Source organism: Oxyura jamaicensis, chromosome 1 (assembly GCF_011077185.1).
Source record: "Oxyura jamaicensis isolate SHBP4307 breed ruddy duck chromosome 1, BPBGC_Ojam_1.0, whole genome shotgun sequence".
Classification (NCBI taxonomy): domain Eukaryota; kingdom Metazoa; phylum Chordata; class Aves; order Anseriformes; family Anatidae; genus Oxyura; species Oxyura jamaicensis.
The window spans coordinates 128,767,398-128,795,004 of NC_048893.1; the positions used below are offsets into that span (position 1 = coordinate 128,767,398).

General features: G+C 41.2%; 1 protein-coding gene across 3 annotated transcripts in view; it reads right to left on the minus strand.

Moving 5' to 3' along the window:
* Positions 1-27,607, minus strand: part of TBL1X (transducin beta like 1 X-linked) — a 195,418-nt gene that overhangs the window by 20,517 nt on the left and 147,294 nt on the right. For all 3 annotated transcript variants that reach the window (XM_035344202.1, XM_035344116.1, XM_035344254.1), the window contains 3 exons: positions 12,921-13,066; positions 9,923-10,172; positions 3,808-3,940 (listed from right to left, as the gene is read on the minus strand). In XM_035344202.1, the coding sequence (XP_035200093.1) occupies positions 3,808-3,940; positions 9,923-10,172; positions 12,921-13,066 (529 nt within the window). The remainder of the gene's footprint in view (positions 1-3,807; positions 3,941-9,922; positions 10,173-12,920; positions 13,067-27,607) is intronic.

Genomic DNA, 27,607 nt, shown 5'->3' on the forward strand with positions numbered 1-27,607 from the left:
ACCCTTAAAGTCACGGTGATTGAGTAGATGGAACATCAAATATACAGCTCCCTTTCTGTCAGGGGTACTCACTAACTCCAGAAACCAACGCCCTAATTTTGGATAATTTGTTCTGCAAACAAATCCCCTTACACAGCTTGCTTCAGATTAGGTCGTGAACCTGCATTATTCTTTTAGTGCTTTGAAGATTACATCAGGTTGCTTTCTAAATCGGCACGAATTGTTAGATTTATTACTTGTATAGCAGGGCTTGAAGAAAATACTTTGCCACAAATTGAGCTTCAATTGTGCTCTGCGCTATATAAACAGAACAAATGTGTTATTTCACTTATTTAATGGTTAGGGTTTTATATTTGTTTTTTTTTTTTTAAGGAGACAACAGATGGGTACAATCAGGCAGAAGGGAAAACAGAAGAAAACGAAGGACTGGGCAGCACAGTATGGATATTATAGAATCTAACAATTCATTTTTTGCACATCAGACTAACTGCAGTTTTCTATTTTGAAGCATTACTTCGTAAAGGACAAACAGAACTGCAGCATACTGTATACCGTAGGGAATTTCTCCCCCTTGTTTAACCGATGTTATAATACATAGTTTACCTGTATTGATGATAGGCTGCACTATTATTACACCAGACATCTCAAATACTTCTTTGTGCAATGGCATCATCAATCCAGTCCCTTACTTCAGTTTCATTTTTTGCTGTGCAATCTATGGTATTTCAGTCATGTAAGCTTCATAAGGCACTCACTCCTTGCTGCATTATTTGAAGGCTAACTGAATTCACTTTGTTTCTTATGAGCAGGCTAAAATCTGATCAAGATGCACACAAATCTAAGCATTTGCATTTTCATTGCACTGCCATTAGTCTGCTTGAGATACAGTACCTGGCTGTGCTTTCTACCCATGCATGCACTTATATCCTTACAGTATCAATAACAAGGCTTACTAATTAAGACCTACTACTCTGAAGGGCAAAGCCTAACTGAAGGGATAATGAGAGGGTATCTTAAAAATATAACTAATGGTGCTGATTATTGTCCTCCAGCTTTATGGTAAACTGCGTAAGACATCACTGTGCCATGCTTGTCTCTTTATCCATCTACTTGTGCTTAGCACTCTGCAGCAGAGTTCATCACCCACTGGTTCCTCAGTTCCAGTTTAAACTTTGCACACAAGGACCATGAACTACAGACCCCGTCAATGCAGCATGGCAAGCACTGGTAAAGACAGTGAGCTGGATACCAGGAAGTAGTTACCAATGCCAAAGCCAATAGATGAGGTCTGAGCACCTATACTGAGGAGTCTTAACTCCCTACATAATGAGTAGAGAGATGTAGGTACCTGCAGCGGGACAGAGCACTTGAGTAGATGCCTAACTTCAGCTGTACAGGTATTCTCCAGAATAAAGCAGCATTCTTCATCTCAGGCGCCACCAGGTGTCCCTAAAGAATAATTCTGTATGGTATTCTTTCTCCCCACGGATTTTTCCTTAGATAATGTGGTTGTTCTAATGGATCATCTGAAGGCTGTTTTCCATAAAATTCAAATAAATACCACAATGGATAAGTTTACTATTGTAAGGCATGTTGTTTAGGATGCCTTATCAACAAATACAGTGCCTTCATTTGAATGATCCTAAATAAAGCACTAAGAAGGTCAACAGCCCTCAAGATGGCCCATGAAACTTCTGTTTGCCCCTGCAACTGACAAACTCTCCCAGATTCTATGAAACCTTCTCTAGATTTTCATGTTTAATAAGAACGAACCATGAAAACAATTTAATGGAGTTATGTAAATAACTGCATCTTAATTTTTGAGGTTTCCTTCACTATTAGCTCAAGATTTAGTATTATCTATGGGTAATTAAAGCATTTAGGCATACATGTATTGAAACGTTAGAGTATTAAAGGAGCATATTCATTCAGCATCACTTATTATTTACAAGTTACTACATAGAACTTAACATTTCTTGGACATCATAGATTCTTTGCCTTCCCCTAATTTATTTTTTTCCCTTGAAAACAACCTCTCAGATGTGGGCCAGGGCAATTACGGAATATGCTTCAGTTCTTCCACATCCATCAATCCTAATTTTTATTTATTTATACATGACATAAATCTCATTTTATGGCTCATTCAACTACATGCTGGGAAGAGGACAGTCTGTGTGAAGTAACTGCTTTATGCTCACCTGTTTTAATAGGAGAGTGATCTTAATGATCATAAGTTCCCTTGTTAATAATAATAATACTTTGGCTTGGATCTTTGCTAGGGCAAAGTAATACTGCCTAATAATATTGCTTGAGATACTAGAAGATTGAGTGGGTAGAAGAATAAGGTTAGCAGAAAATACAGTAAGTGCATGGCACAGGAGCATGGCTGCTATTACTGCTCTCTTCTGTATCATGGAATCACCCACAGACTATCACAGATGAGAAGACTCAACGAGCCTATGGAAAAAAAAGAGCTGAAGTAGTTCACCCCAAACCCCTATACACACTTTTTGCAAATTCTGCTTCTGTGCCCACTTAAAATGAATAATATGAATAATACCAGATACCTGGTATTATAAATGTTAAAAGTTATGTTAGGCCTGGACATTCCAGAAATAAATTATATTCAGAAAGATTCTGTTTTCAAAAAATCCTGTTTGTCATCTGAAATCATTCTTTGGAAACCCTGTTAGAGATCTTGTGCTATTTCTCCAATATATTTATTTCTGCTAATTCGTTATGCTTTTTCTCCTATTTATTTCAAGGCTGGAACCTTGAATTCCCATTTGCATTCTGATTTTTTAGTTTCATGCATTAAGTTGACGAAGATCTCATAAGCAGCCTATTCTGATGATCTTGCAAAAAGGGAAAAAAATGACTTTCCTTTTCCTTGTAAGAAATGTGTTGTGATTCTGTTAAGTAACCTTGAATTATGAAGACCCATTCCTTTCCTCCAACTTGTATCAGCTTTCCTACATGTTCTCAGTTAGACCATTTAAATTTTGCCTTCATTTTAAGGTTTTAATTTTAAGTATGGACAAACACAGGTTCCAACACTGAGCACAGCTCTCAGAGTATGTTTACATTAGCATTTAATTTTGGATCAAAAGTGTTTTTTCTAAGTCAATCTGCTGATTGTCCCACTTAGCACGCTTTGGTTGTCATGGCTGAGCAGCACCAGAGAACACAAATAAGACTATTTTTCAATGAAATTGAGCCAAAATATGCCCTCAAACCATTCTTAGCGAATTGCCAATTTCTTAGCGATTAGCTTATCAGACATAACCAGGTCCAATCTGAAGCACCCCTCTCCAATATAAACAGTGGTGACATAAGGCCCTCACGCAATAGTCCTGCTTTCCAGACCTACTCTGATTCGTGCTGTACCATGCTAATGCAGACACAGCAAAGGAGTACTCTGCTTTAGTCTCCATATTTTCTAGAAGAGAATTTGGATGGCAAAGGCTTTCTGAGACCCCAATGCGCACCATTAACCAAGAAGAGCAGGAGCAGATTGCATGAACTTCTAATACGCTGAGAATTATCCAGTTATTTTAAAAACCTTTAAAATTTGTTAATGTGTATTCAGGGCCACAGAGTGCATATCTTAGATGTGCAAATGCTTCATATTCTGCGTCACCTTATAATTACTTAACTCCTACATAGGTACAGTACTGCTGAAAAAAACAGTTGCAGGCTGAAAAAAACAGCAGAGAAATTACTGATTAACCTCTACTATATGCTCTCAAGTTCTTGCATCTCTAAATAGATTCTAATTGCAGCAGCTGGTTTCAGTCATGGTCTTACCCAGATGCTAGCAGGTCACTGACAGGGTTCCAGGCACAGATGAACACCTCTGATTCATGGCCCCGAAGGACTGTTGCTTTGTTAGGAGGAATTTCAACATCCCCGTCAATTTCCATTGGCTTTGAATGATTATCTGTAAGGAGATACATCAGAATAAGTAATTTGCAAGATGCTGTTATGTCTGCATTAAAAACAGCTGGCTACCTGTGGCCTAGAACTTGAAGCAACATATATGCTACAAATCATGTTCTGTGTCATGTCACTGACCCTATTATTCCATTTTCTTCCCTAAGGTGATTCAAAGTTATGATATTTCCTCAAAATCTAGAGATTTTGAAAATATTCTGTATAAATAGCGAGTGATCTCCTCAAGAAGGGACCGTGGTCAGGGGACCAACTGATGCATAGATATACGTAATCTGCATGCTGTAATTCTGGGGTTGCTTAGACTACAGTACAAGCAACATTGTTTCTACAAAGCTCTTTTATTTCCTTAAGGAAAAAAAGTGAGTTTTAAATGATGGATTTCTCTTAGTGGCAACATTTCATTCCAATTCACATAGTAAACAATGTTTTCACTCCAGATTTTCATTGCTTCAGTATAAATGTTCATCATTCAGCTCAAACGAGGCCTCCTGGCAGCAACACAAGATTACTGTCCTCGTGAACGAGACACCAGTCAAGGGCAGATAACGCAGCGGAACAACGGACAGATGTTACGTACAGAAGTGCAGCCCATTTCACAGAAAGCACATCCAAGAGCAGACAGCTGGCAGGCTGTCAGGGAGGCAGCCTCGTGTTATCTAATCGATGCCTTGGCCAGCTGATCTGCTCTGATTGATCAAAATCCAAGTTCTCATTCTGGGTTAAGTCTTTTAGTTAGTCATTCTTTAATCACATATGGAGATCCATAGGTTCACAAGTAGAATAATTATGCTCCTTTATTGCCACATGTTTATGGCATTTAGAATCAGCCATCTGTCCTGATACTCATGCTCTGTTGAGCTATTGCCCACTGACTGGCAAAACAGACTGTGATGTTACACAACTGCCATCAGAAGGAAGATCTCCAGATTTCTACCCTTACCCATCCTTTCGAATACCCTGATTTGCTCTGTCTAATTTATGCTGGCTTGTATACGTACCACTTCTCACTGCATATTTGGGCAGGTACCCTATTAACCGTGTCTGTGCCATAGCTACGCCACAGATTCACAACTAACTCACTGAGTTTCACAGCACTGAATGTTAAAATTTGAAAACAACTAACTAGCTTCACAGTTCACATTCCGAATTGAACACACCTGTACTTATAACAACATTTATTACTGGTGGATTTGTTACCTAAAACTAAACATATTACAAATGCCTATTCACAAAACCTACACCTATGCTGAGTCCCTGTGTTAAGCATTGTCTTTGGTAACTCCTTGTATTAAAATTAATACTGTCAGGATATACTAGTACTCGAGATCTAGCCTGATTTTGCAGCTGGGAACTCTGATAAGACATTCTGAGCAATCAGGGCAATAAAGAGCAAAGCACTCTTCAAGCCGACCAGAAGATAAGAGCCTAGAACTTCTCCTCTGTGTCTCACCACAATGAAAAATTACCAGGTTTAAAGCACACTTTGGTGAGAAAAACAGCAGCATGGTAACTATTATGTATTCATGTGTGTCTTGTTCACAGTGTGAGTTGGAAGCTGAGGCTAAATCAAGAAGTAAGATCTTCCAAGTGTTTTAATTTGAAAAAACTAAATGAGATGCTACTTTTACCACATACGATCCTCCTGTTACCTGCCTGTCTCTAAAGAATCTGCTTTTCACTCTTGAACAAAACCATATCAGGGCTTGGAAGCAGTGTTACTCCAAGGTCCTAGAGTTATGAGGTGCTATCAGAGCAAGGCCATCTGATAGTTAGAAGTATTTTCTGTTTGTACATGGCCAAATGGAGGAACCTACAGAGACACTTTGAATGTTATTAATTACTGTGAAAAAAAAAAAAAAAAAAAAAAGTTGTGCTATGGAAAAGAAACCTCAATCCTTGATCAACTGATACCTGCATTCGTACACGCAAGACTGACTGGCCTTATGGAGCAATGAAATCCCTGCACAATTACTTCATCTTATATTCCACTAGTGATTTTGACACCACAGCTTTGATGGTTCAGGAGAAAGAGGTAAAGATGAGAAGTCTTTCAGTAACTGTTTGCAATTACTTCCTGTTTTCATCAGTAATTCAGTACTGATGTTAAGGAACATTTATATTTAAAGGGTTAGTCTTAAGCACAAAATTTAAAATACCCCACTGAATAAACAGGATGCTTCTTATTTCTGGGATACTGCTTCAGGCTCTTTTCAGATTCATATAGACACTGGCAATACAAAACTGATACAATTAAGTTGTACTAAGTGCAATGGATCTTCACAGGTGAAAGACAGCCTGTGGGTCACATACTGGAGAACTGTGCTTAAATGTTAATACAAACTATTTTCTAAAGGCCAGAAGATCTTTGGTTAAGACTTCATTATATTCTCATGCTTTTCCTCAAACATATTAAAATATAAAACCACTGGAAATTAAAAGTTATATTCCCCCCTCCCCCCAAGTCATGATTTTTTTCTTTAAATATAATTTTAACACACCAATGAGTGATTCCAACTCTTTTTTTTTTCCAGCAAATGAAAAAAATAATATGTATTTTTAAGATCTTACCAGTGCTAACCCTGACTTTTCTCAGGAAATGTTTTTTGACTTAAATCTTTGACAGGCCATTCATTGAAGTTGTTCTTTATGGCTGTAGTTACAATAAAGGAACTGGGTTCAGACTTTTTTCCAGAGCTTTATTTTTCTTAAATCCAAGCCAATCCTTGCAAATATAGTGAAACAAACGACAGTAAAAAATATTTGAGTTGGAAAACATTCCAAAGTTTGGCTCCATTTCTACATGCCATTTTTTTTTAAACTAATTTTTAAAGTGACTCAAAACTGAAAACATTATTCAGGAAGCAGCATAAGAGGGTAGCAATTTTATCTTTTTTTTTTTTTTTTTTTTTTTTAATCTGCATCTCTAAGTGGTGTTAGTATTAGATTTTTCCTGTCTCTCATTTTCTTAAATCAAATAAACCTATCATATTACGTAAAATACATAAAAATATATTATATTAAATATATTAATGCTTTTTTGGGAGACTTGTAGAGTCAGGGAGAACTTGGCACTACAGAATAAATGCAAGCAAGACAACTTCCCAGACAACTCCTCCACCTGGTCCCCCACCCCACCTTTTTATGACAGGTTGACGTGGGTGACTTCAAGACTATGCCTAAGGACCAGCACACTCCCCAAGCCCATCCCAGTATATACCAGTTCTGTAGAATCCAGCAACAGTGGAAATTAAGGTTTGGGAAGACTCTCACATCTTTCATATCAGCAGTCTTTCCTACCCTGTAGGTCTCCCAGCTTACACATCTTATGTACCATCTTAAACTTCTTCTGAACCTATCCTAAACCTTTTGTCCTAAGCTCTTGCCAGATCTTTCATCTTGGCACATCCCAAACTCAACAGACTTTCTAAACACAGTGATAAAGGAGAAGGTAAGGCTGGATAGGCAGTTTGCCATGTATAAGAAATAAAATGGAAGGGCATTACCTTTTAGTTAAATTGTTAACATAACCGTATTTTTTTAACTTTACCACAAAGGAAGGAAATATAATTGTAAGATCACTAATCAGACCTATGCAATAAACAGATGTATGACAGCTAGATCTGTTAATCCTTATTTCTAGTGGTTTCTGATCATTCCTGAGGAAGATCTCTTGCAGTTTATTTGCACAGGTCTGCTCAAAAGCGAGAATGCCAGTTGTGCAGCTCTGTACGCATTTCCCATGCATAATCTTCGGTCTGCAGCTGTGCTACACCACCTTGCTGACATCCTCTGAATGACTCAGACAGAAAGGTTATGGTCCTCCCAAGGCAAGGGAGACACAGATCAGAGTCGGCTGTCCCTGGATTTCTCAGCAGCTTCTCTCCAAAGCCTCCTTCTTCATTAATGGCAGACTTCGCCTCTGCCCACGATGACCAGGTGGCACAACAGCAGCTGCCAACAAGACATGCCACCTGGCCAGCTGCTCCCCAAGGGCCTTTTGTCTTCCCACTGCCACTGCTCTGTTAACTTGTCTGCCTGGCAGCCTCCTTAGCCACATTAGTGCTTTGAAATTTGCAGTCGGGTGGCTGGTCTCATTGGTTGACATGGATCCTGCCTCTGAAACTGGGGAACAACACCCATGTCATGCTCTTGCATTCTGCTCCACACAGAGCTCTTAGATGGTATGAAGTCATATGGGACTTTTCCTCCTCGGTACTCCAAGAAAGGTTTGCAAATGTGTGTGAAACTCCCATTAAAAACCACTGTGAGAATGATTATTTCTAATAATACCATGGCAGATCTGAGAGACTGAGGTTTACAGTGCGGTCACGCATCTGAACTGATCTGCAAGGCTCTCCTTTTTTTAACACAATACCATGTGTGCTTCTTCAGATCAGAGGAAGTAAGTCTGAGAGGTTCTGCATTTGTGATGATCTGATAATTGGTTTTCTGCCTTCAAAATTTGTTTTCTGTCCTGAGACAGGAAAACATTCCCTGAAATCTTTTACCAGTCGGCTGAAGGAAAGGGTCAACAAAAACAAATTTCAGCACTTGATACATTTAAAAGTGCTTTCATTTCTGTTTGTACCCCTTTGTATATGAAGTAAGTTCAATTTCAAAACAAAGGATCAGCTGCAAGTAAAACATTAACATTTCACAGTCTAAAAACACGTAGCATTTTGGAATTTTTCAGAACTTTAAAAAAATGCTTTCTCAAAACCAAATGTAATTTAAATCCTTTCAGTGTTATTGGGGAAAACCATCCTGTCTAACTGGAATTCTCTGAAGAAAAACCTGGTTTGAAAGCATTTTTCTCACTGACCCATAGAGGAATCTATTCAGGTTGAAGAGAAGACTGAGACTGATAAAGGCATCTACACTGCAGAACAAAGAAAATCTGTTACGTGACAGCAGTCTTGACCTGTTATTTGTCTAAGCCAAAGAGCTCTTGGGGTTTCCTACAAAACCTGCCAGGCACGTTCCTCTAGAATTTTTTCTGAAGGAAATCATGCATGGAGGTTTCATTTCAGATGTTACCCAGTGCCCTAATATGGCTTGCATGCAGAAACCAGAAGCATGAATCACATCTGCTCCGCAATGTTAGCACAGCCATCGAGATTTAGCTACACCCACAGCTACGTGCACTCCTTGTTTTATACGCCTAACGTTAGCTGTCTAGGACATAAGCTCAGTCTGTCACCAGAAAAACAAAGGTGAATTCAGAGCTCTTGAGGACTGATTGTTCCCACAGACTAAGGAAGCCCAGGGAAGGTAGGACCTTCACTTAGATTCCTGCAGTAGACTGGATGACTAAGCATGTGCTGTGAAATCAAAAGGCAAGGAAGTCTCTCCGCTGTGCCTTAAAAGCAAGTTGGCTGCTTCCAAACTGTCTGCTGGGAGCGATCCTTGGCTCATACAAGCCTCTACCCTGTTTTTGGCCATGCTGTACAAGAAAGGATAGGCCAATCTGTGCCAAGGACCATGGCAGTAAGGCTATGGATCGTCACAGGGTAGTTAGTGCTCAAGGCTACGCTTTGGCCTTGCTTTATTTATACAAATATGGCTTGTAGGTCCCAGCCTCTCAATCCACCTCTTTTTAGTTTGGCCAAACAACTGTGGCTACAGCTTGTCCGAACTCTTATCCTATGTCTAAAAGCACCTGAAAAGCTAATAATATTAACAAAGTTTAGGTAGCCTGCTTCTAGGAAACTGCATACAGCTCCATTTGATGACACTGGATTCAACTTGCAGTTCTGAAGATATCTGAGGATTTTGGATTCTGAGAGTGCACCAGCAAAACACAGCATTGTGACAGGAAATGTGGTGTTTACTCAGAAGTCTTTCTAGAAATACCCCTGAAGTAATTCCCCTGAGTCTCACCACCTTACAGACACCAACCAAGTACAAGATGGTTATTCAAAATCAAATCTACCCCAGCAGAGGAAAGCAGCTGCACGGGTTGGCTTACTTATTGCATGTGCCCCATTCTCCTCTCCATTCACAGTGGCTTCTCCGTTCTTTGGTGTGTTCTGCTGGGAAACAGCAGTCGTCGTTGCTCCCGCTGTTGCTGCCGTTGCTGCCGCTGCTGCCGCTGCACTGGCTTGTTGCTGAGCTAGTTTCTCTCTGAATGCTTGCTGCCGGGTCTGTACAACATCAGGCATCACCGCGTCTATCAGAGACAGCGATTCTATTGGCCTGCCGTCAAATACTGTACCATCCTGCAGGGAAAACGAGCCAAAGTCAAATTGCACGTTTAGGATCTTCACCACTGAGGGTGGCAAAGAGGCAATGCTATGAGGGAACAAAACTAGGCCGTGAGAAGACACGGCGTTTTGACCTAACCAACTGCCCCACGCCACTACAGAGCAGCCCTCTCTCAGATCCACGATGGTGGTACTTAGAGATCTGCTCTGTGAAGGGATAAGTTACTGGACTTTATAGAAGAATCAGGCATCTGAACTCTTTACAGAAGCAAAAATATGCTATGGAAATAAAATGTCTGAATAACAGAAAGTGTCTCTTTCTTTAGTATTTTGACAAAAAGAGCAATGGCTAAAGCCATGACAAAGCCAGACAGACCTTGGTTCAGCGCTTGTCTTCCTGGACTATCAGGGGCATATGACTGGAAGCAGTAGATGCATAACAAGTCTCAGACAAAACAAGTGTATGTGCAAATTCACTTGTTTCTTATATCACATTCACCAGCCCAGTACCACCAGTTATAGCTGATTGTACAGGACTTACCATCATTTTTCCTGGTTTTCCCTGGTTTCATTAACAACAGTTACAACTCTCATTTTGATTTCTGTAAATTAGGCTTCAGGTTTAAAAACCAATTTAGTTAACCTTTAAGGGTTACTTTTAAATACTTAATGCAGGCTTGGGTTGACAACTACTATATCTACTTAGATTTCCTTCACTTTCACCTTCCTGGGGAAAAATGTTTTGGAAGGCTCTATACTGCTGCATATTACTGACCTTCTGCAAAGTCCATCTAATCGTTTGAAATAAACAAGACTCAGCTGTGAGAGATTTGGGTTTTAGGAATAGCACGTAAGGTTTGGATATGGACAGATGAAGCAGCTGGGAAACAGTATCATTTTCAAGACACCAAAAACTAAAAAGGAAAAATAACAGTTTGGTTTAGTAGTCTGCTTCTGTTGGACTACTCATTGAATAATCCCTTACATTTACATTGTTAAAATAATATATATTTGTTTCCTTGTGGGGAGGAAAAAAGAGGAAAGAGTCATTAGAGAAGACAAATATAAGTTTGCTTTCTAAGAGAACAAATACAAGTTCTTCAACATTTTTTATGCAAATGTCTCTATAGCCATTTATTTGAATCCTGGCTCAAGTCCTTGCTACACTATGAGAAAAAAAACGTTTGCCAATGAATTCTGGCATCTTACATTTTTAACTGTAAAACTGCTCACTGGAATATTTCCATAACTGTCCTTTCACAAATCACAAACAATACTTAAATTTTGTACACATAATTTATAAACTCACTGATTACTCGCCACTCTTAAGGAATATACACATAGAAGTAGATTTGTAGCCTTAATTGGCATGCAGACTGTAGAAAGAATGGCTTTTGTTTTGCTGTATGGTACTTATAACTATGAATTTGTACAGAACCAAACCCCTACAAAAGCAAAATAATTATTGAGTGTGACAACACGTGTTTTTAGATCATTCTCTCAACTGAGGCCAATTCTGAAGCTGAATTCACAGGAGTAGGGCCTTATACCTTTTGTACAATCTTATCTAATAGGTGCTTTTCCTGGTGAGAGTCTCTTTACTGTGTAGCTCTAATATCAGGCACAGGGCAAAATGTTAAGTAGTAGCAAATTGAGACAGATTCCTCACACTGGTTTGTTATTACAACTGCATTGAAGTGTAGCTTGGCACTGATGTCAAATGTCATTGCCCCAATTAAAAACAATACATACACAACTCTTAAACATGGTATCAAGTCATAAAAAGAAAACAATACGGAATGTTAGTCATAAAAACAAGCGAGTTTCCAAACCACACATTATAAGCACAGCCTTTTCTCTATTTTATATTCCTTTGTTCTCACCCATGTCGTTCGCATTCTACATTCAGCCATAGAGGTAAAAAATATAGCTTTTCATGTATTTTTATGTATTAATATTTATTACAGATCTCTGACAAATACAAATACCTGTGGTAAATATTTCCTAGGGCAGCACTTGCTTATTTGTCATGCTCCACTCCCTCTTGAAGTGTTGTGCCTTTAAGGTTGTCAGGGCAAAAAAACTGGCTTCTCCTACATGCCCCCTTTGCTTCCCCTCGCAGTTCAGTGGGAACAGGGACACTTTGTGGCTGCTCATACAATGCACACAGACAACCAGTGACCCAGGCACAGTTAGAATTTGTACACAATTGTTTTGGCATGTCTGTTGCGGGATGCTGCCTGGTCTTTGTATGATCTGAGCCAAAGTCACTGAAATCAGAAAGGTCCAGTGGATTTTTAGTCAGGCTCCTCACGGCATGCAAGCAGCACTGTCTTCTAACAGGTGTCAGGGACTGAAGTTTTAAGTGACATTGCAGGTTTTTCCCGTCAAATTCTGCTGTCACCTTGAAAACACAAGGCTGTAAACGCAGACACATTTTCCTGTTTGCTGCAGGAATCTGCACCCCCGGCTTGCTGACTTAGGTAGTCGAAACACCACAAAACCCATTTAAGCAATGCAATGGGGGCCTCAATGCCACAGCAGAAAACTGTATAACGTGTCTCAGAGTCTGCCGGCGGTGGGGCAGAACAGAGTTGAGGAACAAAAGGGCACTGAATTGACAGAAACTAAGGACAGGTGGCTGGTGCATTCGCCTGTTGAGAGGCTCTGCTCGGTGAGCTCCAGTGTGCCAGTCAGCCCCACCAGTGGTCTGCAGGCATGGGTGTGCGGGGCTGTGGCAGTGGTGGGGGTACATATACTTACTTCGTTGATGCTGATCTCAGCCTCCACATACTGGAGCCCTTTCTGGAGGATGGAGATGAGTGCAGCAGGTGGCACTAGTGTTCCGTTGATGTTGGACTGACTGATGTGGCTCTCGATACCGAACGTGAAGGCCGAGTGGGAGAAACCTGAGAGCAGGAAAAGGAAGCCATGACATGAAATCTGAACGCACCAGCCAGATACACCTTCACGGTCTAAAAATAATCCTGCCTCATGATCAGAAAGACGCTGCAGCATAAATGGGGGAAGGCGGGCAGGCTGCAGGCGACCTCGAGGTTAACGAGAGCCATCCTGCTGCCCCCGCCACCGCGGCCTGTCCCCCTCCCCGCACGCCTCGTCTGTGGGCAGGCGGCGTCGCATGGAGATGGCAACGCACACGGAGGAGAGGAGAGCCGGCTGACTGAAAACCAAAACACAAACATGAAAAAATGAGTCACTGCAAGGGCAAGGCCAGCTAATAATAAAAACGACTCGGATCTTCATCTTCCTTTTTACATTTTCATATCGGTGCTTCCTGAAGCTAAAGACTCAAACCCCTGTCAGCGCGCAGGCTGTACAAAGTCAGGGCCCCGACACAGCTCACACAGGGGAGCCGCTCTCTTGTGCAAGCGATGAGGTTTCAAATCCTCTGGTCACCACATTTATTGCTAACACAACCTGCAGAGCACTGCCATTAGAACACGCAACAACAGAGAGGCCTCTCCCGCAAACCCGTTTACTGAAAGTGAACAGTAACAGCAAACGTAATTAATTGGGATCTGTCAAACAGCAGATGACGGCCCAATTCTGCGGCCCTCCCTTCAACTTAATTCTTTCTCTTTGCCATTTCACTTTTGTTCTTGGCCTACAAGTAACCGGTCTCGAAGCGGATCAGTTTTCGGGGGCTGCGCCTCATCGCTGTGCGGACCGGCTCGAGCGTCCGAAGGCCGGCGCCGCAGACGGACCGCGCGCAGGCGATGCGGGGGGAAGGGAGAACAGGATGTAGATATAACTGTAGGAACCCATTTATCACCACACTGTCTCCAGAGCATTAATCTAACATTAAAAGCCTTGGGGAAACCACCCATGCACTGTCTCGAACAGGAAGAGCCCTAGCAGTCTCCGCCGACCAGACAAGAGGAAGAAAAAAAAAAGAAAAAGAAGGCAGCTCACGAATGAAAATACTTCCGTTAAAAATAGCTATGCCGCTTCCCCTTGTCAACAGCAGTTTCATTTATAGTTTTGTCCGTTAAGGGATTTCCCCCCTATCACTGCCGTGTCCGATTGTGTGTGGGCTGGCGGACGGGATCTGGGGCTTGCTCCACAGCATTGCTTTCTCTCCCTCTCCCAAACTGTTTTCAAGGGTCTTTTTGCAACCAGCTCAATTACGCTCACAGGCAGCAAAAACAGAGAAAGAGAATGCCTCCCACATGTGAAAACTGAGGTACGTATTTCTCCGTGATTCTCTTCCCCTACACATTTTATTTCGACACTGTTTTTCTTCTCTTCCATATAACAGCCTCTGTCCTCTCCTTTCCCTACCATGCCTCCCCTTCCTAGTACTCCCCCAGTTTTTTGGGATGCCTGAGGACACCTTTCAGAAAGTGTCAGGTCCACCTATGAGCAGACTTAGGAATGATTACAAGGCATGAAAACAAAGCACAGAAAAAAAAAGAAAAAAAGAAAGAAAAAAAAAACACCTGAAAAACTGCAGTATCATTCATCTAATCCCTGGACCCCTCTTACTCTGTCTTGCTCTTTATGTCTTGTGGTCTAGTTTATGAGCTGTTGGACCTCCTGCTGCATCCAAAACAGACTGTAAGATCTGCAGGGCAGTGCTTTTGCCTTGCTATTTGTTCTGCAGAACACCTAAGCACATTGCTGGGTACAACAAGAAAGAAATCAAGCATTGAGCATACACGGCCTGAGCCAGGGAGACCTAGGGTTTGATGGCTGAACACTGAGATCTCTATGTATATATAAATATACGGCATGCTACTAACCAGAATTAGGGAAACAGATCCTGCTTAATGTATATTTATGTGTATTTAGACTAAACGACAACACTAATAATACCTTCTTGAAAAGCAGTGGACTTTAAAAGGCATGACGGATTAATCAGCCAATCTACTTAAAAATGCAGAAGACTCAGATAATTAAGCTGTTGTCCAGAAGCACTGAATTTCACTGCTAAAAGAGACAGTAGCTAATTTGTGAGTTGGTAGCTCAGAATTTTGTGAAATGGTCTCTGATCTGATCAAAAGGTAGACAGCATAAAAATGGCCAACAACACACATGGTAAAAAAGTGGAAAGCCATTACTGTGGATCTACAGCAGCCTTAATTTCAACTATGACTTTGTACCTGTCAGATGCTCTGTACCAGTACATTTGGTATCTTGCAGACTTTTAGCTGGCTCCTGTCGCATCTCGTTTCAAGTCACATCTTTGCCAGCAGACGGGTTAATGTTGCATACAGCTAACCTCTTCAGCCAGTTGCCACATCCCTGAAGAGCAACACCTCTCACCTGACTGCGTGTGGGAAAAGGGACTTCTCAGAACAAAACCCAGATATGTTATTGAAATGAATCCTTTCCTTTGACTGTTTCTCTCCATGATAAGAAACTGTTACCAAAGCATTCATGAGATGACAAAACACAAAACTCTTGGCTACGTTCTCACGGAATAGCAATCTCACTCTTGTCTCCAGCAGTTGAGACAAACATTCCCAAAATCTTATCTGGTAAGATCCAAATACTGAAAATCAACAGAGTGAAACTGCTTAAGTGGGTGCTGCTGGACATTGTGTTCCTCACTCCTCTTGGAAAAATCCGAACATAGTATGGTCCTAACATGGTACTTAATCCTAACATGCTATTTAAAAGAAAAGCAAACACCAAGAAATAACTCAACCAAACAACTGATAGGTTATTATCTCCCAATTCCTTGTATCCTGATAAACCATACAATTTATATAATGCAATATGAAATTACACGGATTTTAAAAGTCACACACAGTTAAGAAAATCCTGAATGAAGCTGTACCCACGTCAGGTTCCTGATAACACTGAAAAATCACTTGAGCTTCACTTTTATAGTTACCAGATGTCATCAGTTCTCTTCGGGGCTCTGTGTGTGAGTGCACTGAATTATATAGCGATGTTGCAGCTCTTTATAGTTCAGTCATATAAAAAGGTGATTTCTATTAAACGAAGGCAAGTTTCTTTTAAATGCTAGCTATTTAAATGCTTGTGTTACAAATGTTAACTTGGCCCTCCTTCTGAAGTTCATGAAACCACATTAGGAAGTGCAAAGCCAAGAAACCAGCACACCACCCCCTCAGTGACTGTGCAGGCTGTCAAGGCAGTCAGGGAGCAAGAACAGCAGGAGAACGTGCTCAGCAAACGGGAATCTTAGGGATGGATGTGACAGGGCCGATATGCAACTCCAGCAGACCAAAACTCAAAATGCTGCAGTCGCAGGGAAATGAATGAAAGAAGGAAGTTGCAAATCTGTGTCCACCATATGCATCACTTCTCATAAATTCTCTCAGTCCAGTGACTATAACAATCACTCTATAAAACATTGATTTATACCCAAATAGCACCAATAACTGAAGTCTTAATGTTGTAAATCCTTTGAAGACATATGCTATGAGATTCTGAGCTTTTAATACTGAAAATGTGAACACAAAGGGCTGAATGGGAGGGACCACGGCCACATCCTGAACTGGTTTTGTACCATTGAGACCAGTGAGCCACTTCTGCAGTGACAGGACTGGTACCCTAAATGTCATCATTCAGCAGACTTGAGAGGATGGCTTCACGGTCTTTCCTGCCTCAATCTAGAGAAAAGGTAGGAAAACACAAACTGTCGAACTATGTACAATGTTTAAAATATCACCATACATGAACAAACATCCAAATGAACAGTGGGTTAACTGCAGAACTTCGTATGATCACCTTAAAGGGAGGTGATCTATCAGCCGTGGGACAGTTGGTCTTGAAAGATTTTACAGAGCATAAAAGCACAGATAACATAATGAATGCAGAAAAAAATGACTTTAATGAACCCCACCAAATAAAAATTGTTATGCAAGTGTTTCTGACTTGAAAAGTTAAGTGAATTTCCTCATTTAGAGATTCCCGCACTTTTGTACTGACAGTGATAACAGATCCTGGTTCTGTGCTGTATCTCTTCCCACATCGAGGTGTCTGTATATACTATCAGTGGTACATACACAGTCATTTGGGAATTCTTGCCCCAGGCAGTGCCAAAAAATGCATATGTAGGGCTGTTTTACAAAATTTCACTGATAGATTTTGCTGTAACTGCAAAAACAGAGATGATATAGCTGTTTTTTTTTTTTTTTCCCTTGGCTGCTCCTTTTTCAGTTAAAAATGGCCTCCTCTTAACACAGCATTTGCCACTGATCAAAAGACGATGAATTTTTGTTTAACGAACGTGACACTGTTCTTTGTGTGCTGGTTTGATCTACAGGCTATGTAATTTTGACTGTTTGCAATATGCCTGGCTTGCAGCAGTGATGCCTACCAAATGCAGGCACAGGAAAGAGACCTGGGTTACCATGCAGCTCAGAGAAAGCCTTGCCTTCTCCAGAGATGTGCCTCACCTGATCTGAGGGTTAAGGATTCCTCCTTTTAAGCACACAAATGGGGTGCTGCTGAGTATTCCCCGTGCTATTTGATCTGGCTGTGATAGATCAAACTGACTGACATTCCCTAAGTGCTCCCTTCATTTTCTGATTCCTTTAGCATCGTAAAAAGCAGCCTTGTTTAAACTGCGACCTTAAAGTGCAATAGCTCCAGCACTTACTGCTGCATCTGTGCAGGCAAGCAGAGTGGCAAAAAAGGGTCTGCAGAAGCAACACTTTACCAAGTATTTCAGCCTTAGCTGGTTACTCGAGAGGCCATAATTGGCAACAGTTACGCTGTCTACTGAATACTGTGCAATTCTTCTGTTTGTGAACTAAGCAGATTTTTTTCCTTGTAAAATTCACTTAATATACTGTTCATTTTTTTCTTTTTAAAAAATATTTTCTCTCAAAGGTATTTGCAAATTACTCAGATTAATTATTCATACTATGTGATTCTTCATTGAAACATTTGTTACTGTAGAATGAAACAGAGAATAAAGAATTATGAACGTCAAATTGTCTTTGACACACATCTCAGACATCTGTATGAGGAATGGCCTCCATCCAAACACTGAGTACAAGTAATAACCCGTTCTTACAAATCTTGGTACAACTCAGGACCAGTGTGGCCCTCTGTCCAGGAAACCAGTGAGATTTCATATGGAGGTCTGTGTCATTTCCTTTAATAAATTTTCTTATTTCTTTCACTCAAGCAGACCAGACTGACATTTTCAAATGCAAGAATCATAGGCTCAATTTCCTGAGATCACTAAATTACTGATGTTATTACCTTAAGAGATAGATGGGAAAAAAAAAGAGGCATAAACTATCTGTCAACCCCTTCTTCTTCTATACTAATTTAACTAGCTTTAGCTACCTCCAGGTGCAATGTTAAATAATCAACACTTCCTGTTTCACTGATTTCTCTAATATTGTGATGTCTTTATGGAAATTCCCAATACTAACTCTTCCAATTTTCATCTCTAAAGTAACGTTCTGTTCTCTTATAAAGTATTTGGCAGGTACAGAATATGAAAGTAAGCACAGTACAAATGATTAAAACTTCTACCTTGGTAGAACCAACGTGTAACTGCTATAATGTGATCCACTGGCAATCTCAAGTCTTCTGACTGTATGAATGCCTGTTTTCTTAAGGTACTCTTTTATCTGGCACTATTGCTAAGACATCTACTCCCGTAAAATACATTCAAGAACAGAATGCATCTAAGAGATGACTACAGCTACACAGGCTGCAGGAAAAGCTATGAGAAGGTGAAGGAAAGCCATCTTTATCACCATAAAGGGATATAAACGCAAAACTTGTGGGAGATTTAGACACTTCAAGCAGAAACAAGCTACAGCACGAGTCAAAAGTATATTGCACACAGGAGGAAATGATGGGACTGCATGGGGACACCTGTACCATGACACCAAACCCAAGTAACTCCAAAGCTTGCCAAAGAAACCAGATGCAATCAGTGGAAAAAGATCTTCCAAAGTTTGACATCTGGGTCTTGGGAATGCCATCTAAGAAAGAAGGCAAGAAGAGAAGAATGGTGCAGCATGGTGACCTGTAATAAATTACAGCACCACCACTGCAGTTTAAAGAAATTCTACTGAAGAACAGTGAAATAGGACCAATAAGAAAAATATTTCCTCCAAATACTAATTACGCACAAATGACACAACTAATGCTAAATTAAGACTTCTGAAAATCTAAATTTGCTAGTGTAGAGAAGCAAAGAACATGTATCACTATGCTCTTATCTGAAGGTTCATGTAAGAATGCAATTTCTGGCTCCAAAACCAGAAGCATACAATTTAACTTAAAACACCCACATTTTCTTGATCCTGGGCCTAACATACGCTAGTCTAGGTCTTGAAGTAACTTATATTATTTCTTGCCCACTGCCCAAGAGAACCCAATGATGTTTCTTCACAGTACTTGACTGCAGCTGCCATTTTGCAGTCCAGGATTTCCCCTTCCATGGAATGCACTGAGTGTGAATTACGAACGTAGCACAGAACCCTATCCTTGCTTCTCCTTACATTTCTGTCTAAATGTAATTATGTAGATATTGTTTTGGGTTTATGTGACAAGGTTTTGGTCTGCAGGGGTGAACTCTGTGAGCAAAGCCCAGCAGCTGCCCCATGTCAGACCAGAGCCAGCTCCAGTCGCCTCCAAAAGGGACCTGCTGCTGGCCAGAGCCAAGCCAGAGAGTGACACTGGTTGAGTCTCTGGTAGAGCAGATTTTAGGAAGGGAAAAAACCTGCTGTGCAACAGCAGCTGGCAGAACAAGAAGTGAGAAGCAGCCCTGCAGCCCCCCAGGTCAGTGCAGCAGGAGGGCAGGAGGTGCTCCAGGCAGGCAGCAGCAGTTCCCCTGCAGCCTGTGGAGAGGCCCCTGGTGGAGCAGGCTGTCCCCCTGCAGCCCATGGGTCCCACATGGAGCAGATCTCCACGCTGCAGCCCGTGGGTGGAGGAGCCCCCGCTGGAGCAGGTGGATGTGGCCTGGAGGAGGCTGCGGCCCATGGAGAGCCCCCGCAGGAGCAGGCCCCGGGCCGGAGCTGCAGCCCGTGGAGAGGAGCCCACGCAGGAGCAGGGGTCTAGGGGGAGCTGCCGCCCGTGGGGGACCCGTGCTGGAGCAGTTTGCTCCTGGGGGATGGACCCCGTGGTACAGAGCCGTGTGGGAGCAGTTCTTGAAGAGCTGCTGCCTGTGGGCAGCCCCCGCAGGCTCAGCTGGGGAAGGACGGCATCCCGTGGGAGGGACCCCATGGGGAGCAGGGGCAGGGAGGGACCGTGAGGGAGCGGCGGGGATGAAGTGTCAGGGACTGACCACAGCCCCCACTGCCCATTCCCCTGAGCTGCTTGGGGGGAGGATGTAGAATAGGGCAGATGGGGGGAAGGTGTTTCGGGTTTGTGTTTAGTTTCTCACTGCTCCAGTATGCTAGTGATAGGCAATAAATTATATTAATCTCCCCGTGCTGAGTCTGTTTTGCCCATGATGGTAATTGGTGAGTGATCTCCCTGTCCTTATCTCAACCCCCGAGACCTTTTTCATCCTATTTTCTCCCCCCTGTGCTTTAGGGGTGGGGGAATGAGAGAGAGATTGTGGTTGAGCTCAGCTGCCCAGCAGGAAGAAACCACCACAGACATAAAAATATATCCATAGAGCCCTAGCGTACATGTGCAGAGCTTTCATAGAAAGGACACTGCTTTCTCTGAAATACCTTCAGCTGCAGTTAGTAACAGTTTGGTGTATACAGTAACACTCTACAAACAGTTAAAAAATAGGTGGGCAAAAATCCTACGCCACATCTTGTTTATTATTCACAGCAGACTGAGATTCTTCTCCTAGCTGAGCTTTTTATTTCTCAGTAATACATCGTAGAGTGCCTCTCTGGCTTTGGCAGTGTCTGCTTAGTTTTGAAGACTTACCTTTGCAATTACATAAAGGTCTTAACAAGGACACACATTAGCAATTTAAAATAAGAACTGCAGTTGAAATATATTTTTAGAAAAATCAGCTGAACAATAGGGCCTGTACATTTGTTTTAAGATTAGGATTGCTGAATGATTAAAATTATTTCCAGAACCCTGGGAAATGTGTCCTGTATTACAAGCTCTTTCCCAACCCCTGGGAAATACAAAGAAAGGATCCCTAGCTGTAGCTTATGGCATTCGCCAAAATTATAATGTGCCTGGTTACACTAAGATTTGTAGAAGCGATTATTCACTAATATTAAACGTTACACCCTTTTTTCTTGGATATCTGACCTGCTCACCTTTTGCCAAGAATTCAGAGTAAATGTCGCTACCCAAAATTATTTTATTACGTGCCAAAGAATGTTTTTGGCAGACTTTTTTTTCTTTTTCATGAAGGAAAATATGTTGGAAAAGATTAATACTACTTGGAAACGATTTTTTGATGAGCAATACTTGGCACTCACTGTTTAAGTCTTTCTGAATGCTGCAAATTAACAAAAAGAGAAATATGATACAGACAGAAAACAGAACACGAGCAATGGAAAAGAGGAACTTAAAAAAAATCCTTTGAAAACAAGGTCTGAAATAATCCCCCTTTTTCAGTCAGTCTGTGTAAGTCGATGGACAGATTCAAATAAATGTCAACATAGACCTAGCATTTTAATGCAACTCTGGACAAGACTTGAAGTAACTTACAAAGGCCACTGCAAGAAAAAAATAACCTTTTCCTTCTCAATTAATGGGATGCTGTTATCTTTCAGCCCTGTTCATGGAACCAGCCATCCAAAGAGATGTGCATGGAAGGATCACATTCATGCATGAGATGCCTTTAGAGTCATATATACTTCACAGTCTTTTTTTTTTTTTGTCTGTAAGCTGCCCTCTTTTCATCAGCTGTAATATGCACCTGTAAGCAGTGGCAAGTGTGGCTACACTCAGTGGGCAGTCAGGAACTTCAGCGCCAGGATTGTTTCTGCTCATTGCCTCCACACGCGTCCTAATAGAGCTGTGCTGGTTAGAGATGTGAGGAAGTGTGATTTATAACTGCCATAGCTGTGCGGGCAGAAAGTCCCCGTCACGCAGCTTATTAGCAAAACTGTGGCACTGCAGATACAGCTTCTTTCACTGGGCCCCGACAACCATCAGGAAAAGCAGGACATTGACAAGATGTGTAACACTGCTGGTTTTACTAAGCAAAGCCATCTTGACTTCCCCCCATGGCAAGATACTTGCCGCCGCCCCAATATCCTGTTTTCTTAATAACCCTATACTATAGTTTTTAAGCAAGCTTTAAAAACTAGTACATCAGCTGATCAGAATGAAAACCCGTGCTATGGAATAAATTTACACAGGTTTATGTTCATGTAACTTAAAATCACCATGTTTGCTCCGTGTCTGAGATCCAGCACTGTACAGCAACATTCAGGCCAAAGAAAAATTAAAACAGCCAAGTTTATAAAACTGTTGAGCGATCTAAAAGGAAATACCAAGTAAGCAGAGTTTTGCAGATGGCAAAGGAACAAGATACTCAGTGTGTTTTTTCCCTTACAGGAGCTTACAAAATCCTGCACCAAGTATTGCTTTTCTTACATGGCATTTATATTGCTGTCATGCAGCAGGGGTAAAAGACACGGAGAAAGAAGTTTTCAAAAGGACCATTTGATCTGTACCACAAAGCATTCAAAACTATTGTTTGTATGTATTTGTAAAGTAGTTATCTGGTCACATAACTTTGAGTCTTTGCATGTAAACACACACAAAAATAGCCCTCTTGCAGCTTACTATGTTCTTTTGAAAATATAACCAGAACAAAGTATGACAAAAACAGTAAGGTCTGTAGCTGTAAAAACATTTTTTCCTCTCCATTGTGGAATTTGGATTTTGGGAAGCTGACCATCAAATACTGCTAGTTTGTATTCACTGTTCTGTGGAAAAAAGCACACAATGGGGTTGGGATTTGCACATTGTTTCACACGACACAGAGGTGCTGTCAGCTTAGCAACCGATTTGCTTTTCTTTAAAGGAAGCTGGCAAAAATATTTACCATTAACCTAATAGCTTCACCGTTCTCAAGATCTATAGTTTTGATAAGTTTAAAAAAACATGTTTTTGGAACTGCAACCCAGTAAAGCTGGCTGTCTTCTAATGCTGATCCTCATTTTCTTAAACTCTACGTAGTATTTGCAAAGAGAATAAATGATTACTAGTAGAGTGAGAAACTGTGCATAATAATAGAGTTCTTATTCAAGAAATGGATATGTCTCTTCAGCAGCCATCCATCCTCCAACTATAAAATACCATTTCACATTCAGAATCAGTCTCGGTGTTTCTGGAATCATACAGTCATTTTCTCCTTAATTTAAAAGAAATACAGAAAGTAGAGGTGATTTTTTTTTAAGAGTAGCAGTTTAATGAAAATCTCGATACCCTTTTGATGGTACATTCCTTTTTACTACATACATATTATGCTGGGGAGGTTATGTATGTTATGTTAGATTTCAAGCAACATCTAGTAACAGACAGTTTCTCATTAGATAGGAATGTTAATTCTGGGGTGACTTTTAGGAAACACTTTTATTTAAACCTAAATTGCTTTTCTCAAATATCTCAAGAACTGCTATCCAGAAAGAGTCACTATAATACATATTCCACTCCTAGAATAACACCGTGGCTCATACTTATCTCAGTAATTCATGAAAGGTCACAAATGTTGGTTCTATAACCAACTTCCAGTTGATCAGAGATTTGGATCATAAGCTTAAGTAATTTTATTCTAATTGAGTAGGCTGGCTCTAAAGAGGATAACACATCATATAAATAGGGCTGCATGCCCACAAATCAGATCTGTGCTAAACCATGAGAATTAAAAATGGATTTTGTACTGCTCCAAAGCCTAGCCATCATACAGCTGAAAACGTGAAAGAATCCCTGCCCTCAGTCTTAACATCAGTTCCCGAATAGTAACACACAGTTAGCATCTCATTCATACTTTATTTATATATATTCACCTACATAAATTTGCCTATAAATTCAGAAGCAGTACCTTAAAGTAATGTAAAAATACTGTTAAATACTGTATTAGCACACATTTAATAGTCTATCTTCAGAACATTTCAGTACATTTTAGGACTATAACCTCTTACTACCTGCTCTGGGGTACCATACTTAGTATTTACCTCATTTTCAAACTAGAAAATTGAGGCACAAAAACTTCAAGGCCAGGTTCAAACACCCAGTTTTCATGTATTTCCTAAAAAAGTGTATACTTCTATTTAATCAGTTATACCTGTCCAGCATCCAGTTATACTAGCACAAGGGTACCTGTGCAATAGAAGCTAAGCAAATACACAAGCATCTTAGTATCATCAATGCAGCTGAGTTTTGTCTCCGAACCACAGTTCCTGTACCTCACAGGCAGCATACATGTGGCCCAAGAGTCAGTGACAGTACATATGTAGACAAAAATAATGTAGCCACGGATGGTTACTAGACCAACATGTATTTTATTTTTGGGTGGCAGGATGTCATTTCAAGGCTGTGTGTTTCTCTCAGCAAACAAAAGCTCTCCATCCTTACCACTAGGGTACAGCTAGGTACAGAGCTTCAAGAGCCTTCCAGTGACCATCATGTTTAACGGCACCTCTGTGTACAGGTGCTTTAAAGGACCTTTGAATCTTCCCAGCTTTGAACAGGAGGCTGGCCTAGCTGAACCTGAACCAGCAATGTGCCCTTGCAACAAAGAAAGCCAACAGCACCTTGAGCTGTGCTATGAAGAGTGTAGCCAGCAAGCTGATGGAGATGTAATCCCTGCCCTCTCCTGAGTGCTGGTGAGACACACGTGAGTTCTGGCCCCAGTTCTGGGCTCCTCAGTACAAGAGACAGGGACACGCTGGAGAGAAGACAGCAAAAGGGCAAAATGATGACCAGTGAACTGGAGCATGTCACCTGTCAGGGAAGGCTGAGGCAGCTGGACCTGGTCATCCTAGAGCAGAGAAAGTCAGGGGGATCTTATCCGTGTGCATAAATACCTGAGAAGGTGCAAAGAGGATGGAGCTTTCTGTGGCGCCCAGTGACAGGACAAGAAGAAAAGTGCACAAACTGAAGCACACATGAAATGAAGAGCATGCTTAAGGAGGTTGTGGACCCTCCTTCTTTGGAAATACTCAAACCCAACTGGAGATGGCCCTGAGAACCTGCTCTAGCTGACCCTGACGTGAGCACGGAAGTTGGACTGGATAATCTCCAAAGGTCCCTTCCAACCTTAACTGTTCTCTCATTCTGTGACATCTTGTGATACCATGCAGCTTGAACTTTCATTAGATCCCAATAAGCCAAACTAGAAAAGAAAAAAAAAAAAAGGGAAAAATCATTATCCACAGACCCTATTGACAGTGCACACTGTGCTTTTTTTTAACGATCATACTGGTCAAGTGCCTTTATTGAACAACTAGCTCATACTTCTAATGAATTATTCTTCAAGGTGTGTATTTTAAAAATTTAAGCAAACCTCATGCACTGAACATTCCCCCTTCTACCTAGCAGCAGCCTTCTTATGCAAAGGAAGCAGCTTTGAAGCAAATTTAGCTGACCTATATATGCCAATATTTTATGCTATGCTTAAGCTGAATTATTTTCATGCGCTTTTCCCATCCGTGACTCAGGAACTCTGTGCTATACACAGTTGTTTAAAATAATGTAAACGTACTTCACACACAGGAAAAAGCATTGACTTCAGAGAAAAAAATACATAGGCTTATGTGAATAAAGATCGTTGCATAAGGCACAAATTTAAACGAACAGATTAATATTAAGCTTCAGGCCCCATAAGGAGGCTGATGGGATGCATCCCAGAGTACTCAGACAGCTGGCTGATGTCACTGCAGGACATTTCTCAATTATTTTTCAATGGTCTTGGGAATCTGGAGAGGTCCCAGTTGACTGGAAGCTGGCAAATGTGGTCCCAGTTTTCAAGAAGGGCAAGAAAGATCCTGGCAATTACAGGCCTGTCAGTCTCACTTCAGTCTGGTAAAATTATGGAAAAGATTATTCTGGGACTTACTGAAAAACACCTAAAGGACAACACAGTCATGGGTCAGAGCCAACAGGGGTTCACTTGGGAAGGTCATGCCTAACAAACTTAGTTTCCTTCTACAGCAAGATCACCCAGCTGGTTGACCAAAGGAAGTCAGTTGATGTACTTTTCTGGACTTCAGTAAAGCTTTCAATCCTGTCTCTCACAGTATCCTTGTGGGCAAAATGACCAGAATACACTTAGATAAAAACATAATAAGACGGGTAAACAACTGGCTGATGTGTCTGGCCCAGAGGGTTCTTGTAAATGGGGTTACATCAGGCTTTAAAACTTTAATTTAGTTTATTCATGAGGCCCCACTTGGAGTACTGCATCCAGATGTGGGGCCCCCAGCACAAGAAGGACATGGACCTGTTAGAGTGGGTCCAGAGGAGGGTCATGAAGATGATCAGAGAAGGCTGGAGCACCTCTCCTATGAACACCGGCTGAGAGAGCTGGAGCTGTTCAGCCTGGAGAAGAGAAGGCCCTGGGGAGACCTCACTGTGGCCTTTCAGTACTTAAACGGAGCTTACTGAGGATGGAGAGTGACTTTTTACATGAGCAGATAGTGATAGGACAAGGTAGAAAATCTGTAATAGGGGAGATTTAGATTAGATGTTAAAAGGAAATCCTTTCCTATGAGGGTGGTGAGGCACTGGCACAGATTGCCCAGAGAAGCTGTGGATGCCCCATCCCTGGAGGTGTTTGAGGCCAGGTTGGATGGGGCTTTGGCCAACCTGGTCTGGTGGGAGGTGTCCCTGCCCATGGCAGGGGGTTGGAATTACATGATCTTTAAGGTCCCTTCCAACCCAAACCACTCTGTGATACGTGATTTTCTTTCAAATTTTGTTAGTTCCTTTTCAAGAAGCTATAAATGGCACTGGAAAAAATACAATGTAGTGCTGTTACAACTATTACTATCTGGCTGGATGACATCACAATACTGAAATCCCTGAAGGTTCGGAATATCCATGCCACTTGTAATTTCCAAAGGCAGAATGAGAGTAAGATGCACTGGATGTAGCTAATAGGAAAGACCCTTGTTTACACATCCTTAACTCTAAAAGGATTTTGTGCTGTGATTCACAGAAACACTTCACACTGTATGTGCCCTTTGGGCCTATCTTATTTTCTAGGAAAACAAGGAAAATCAAGTTGTTTTCAAGCAAAACAACTATGTTATTAGCTGCCTTAATTCATATGGTTGGGAAGAAAACAAATGACAATTCTGAAGTATAATGGTAAATTGTCCCAAGTCAGCAGCCACAAATTTCACTGATGTGTTTAGCACAAGCATCCAGCTAGTGTTTTTATTGTCTTGGACATGGTACAGATTGTACGCAGTGGAATAGTTTATCAAGTGTATGTCATACATGGAAAAATTCAAACTGAACAGTGGAAGTATGAGAGAAAATGGAAACTTATGCAACCTTAACTCAAACAAGGCATTGCCAGACATCCACTGCAATAGATGTCCTAC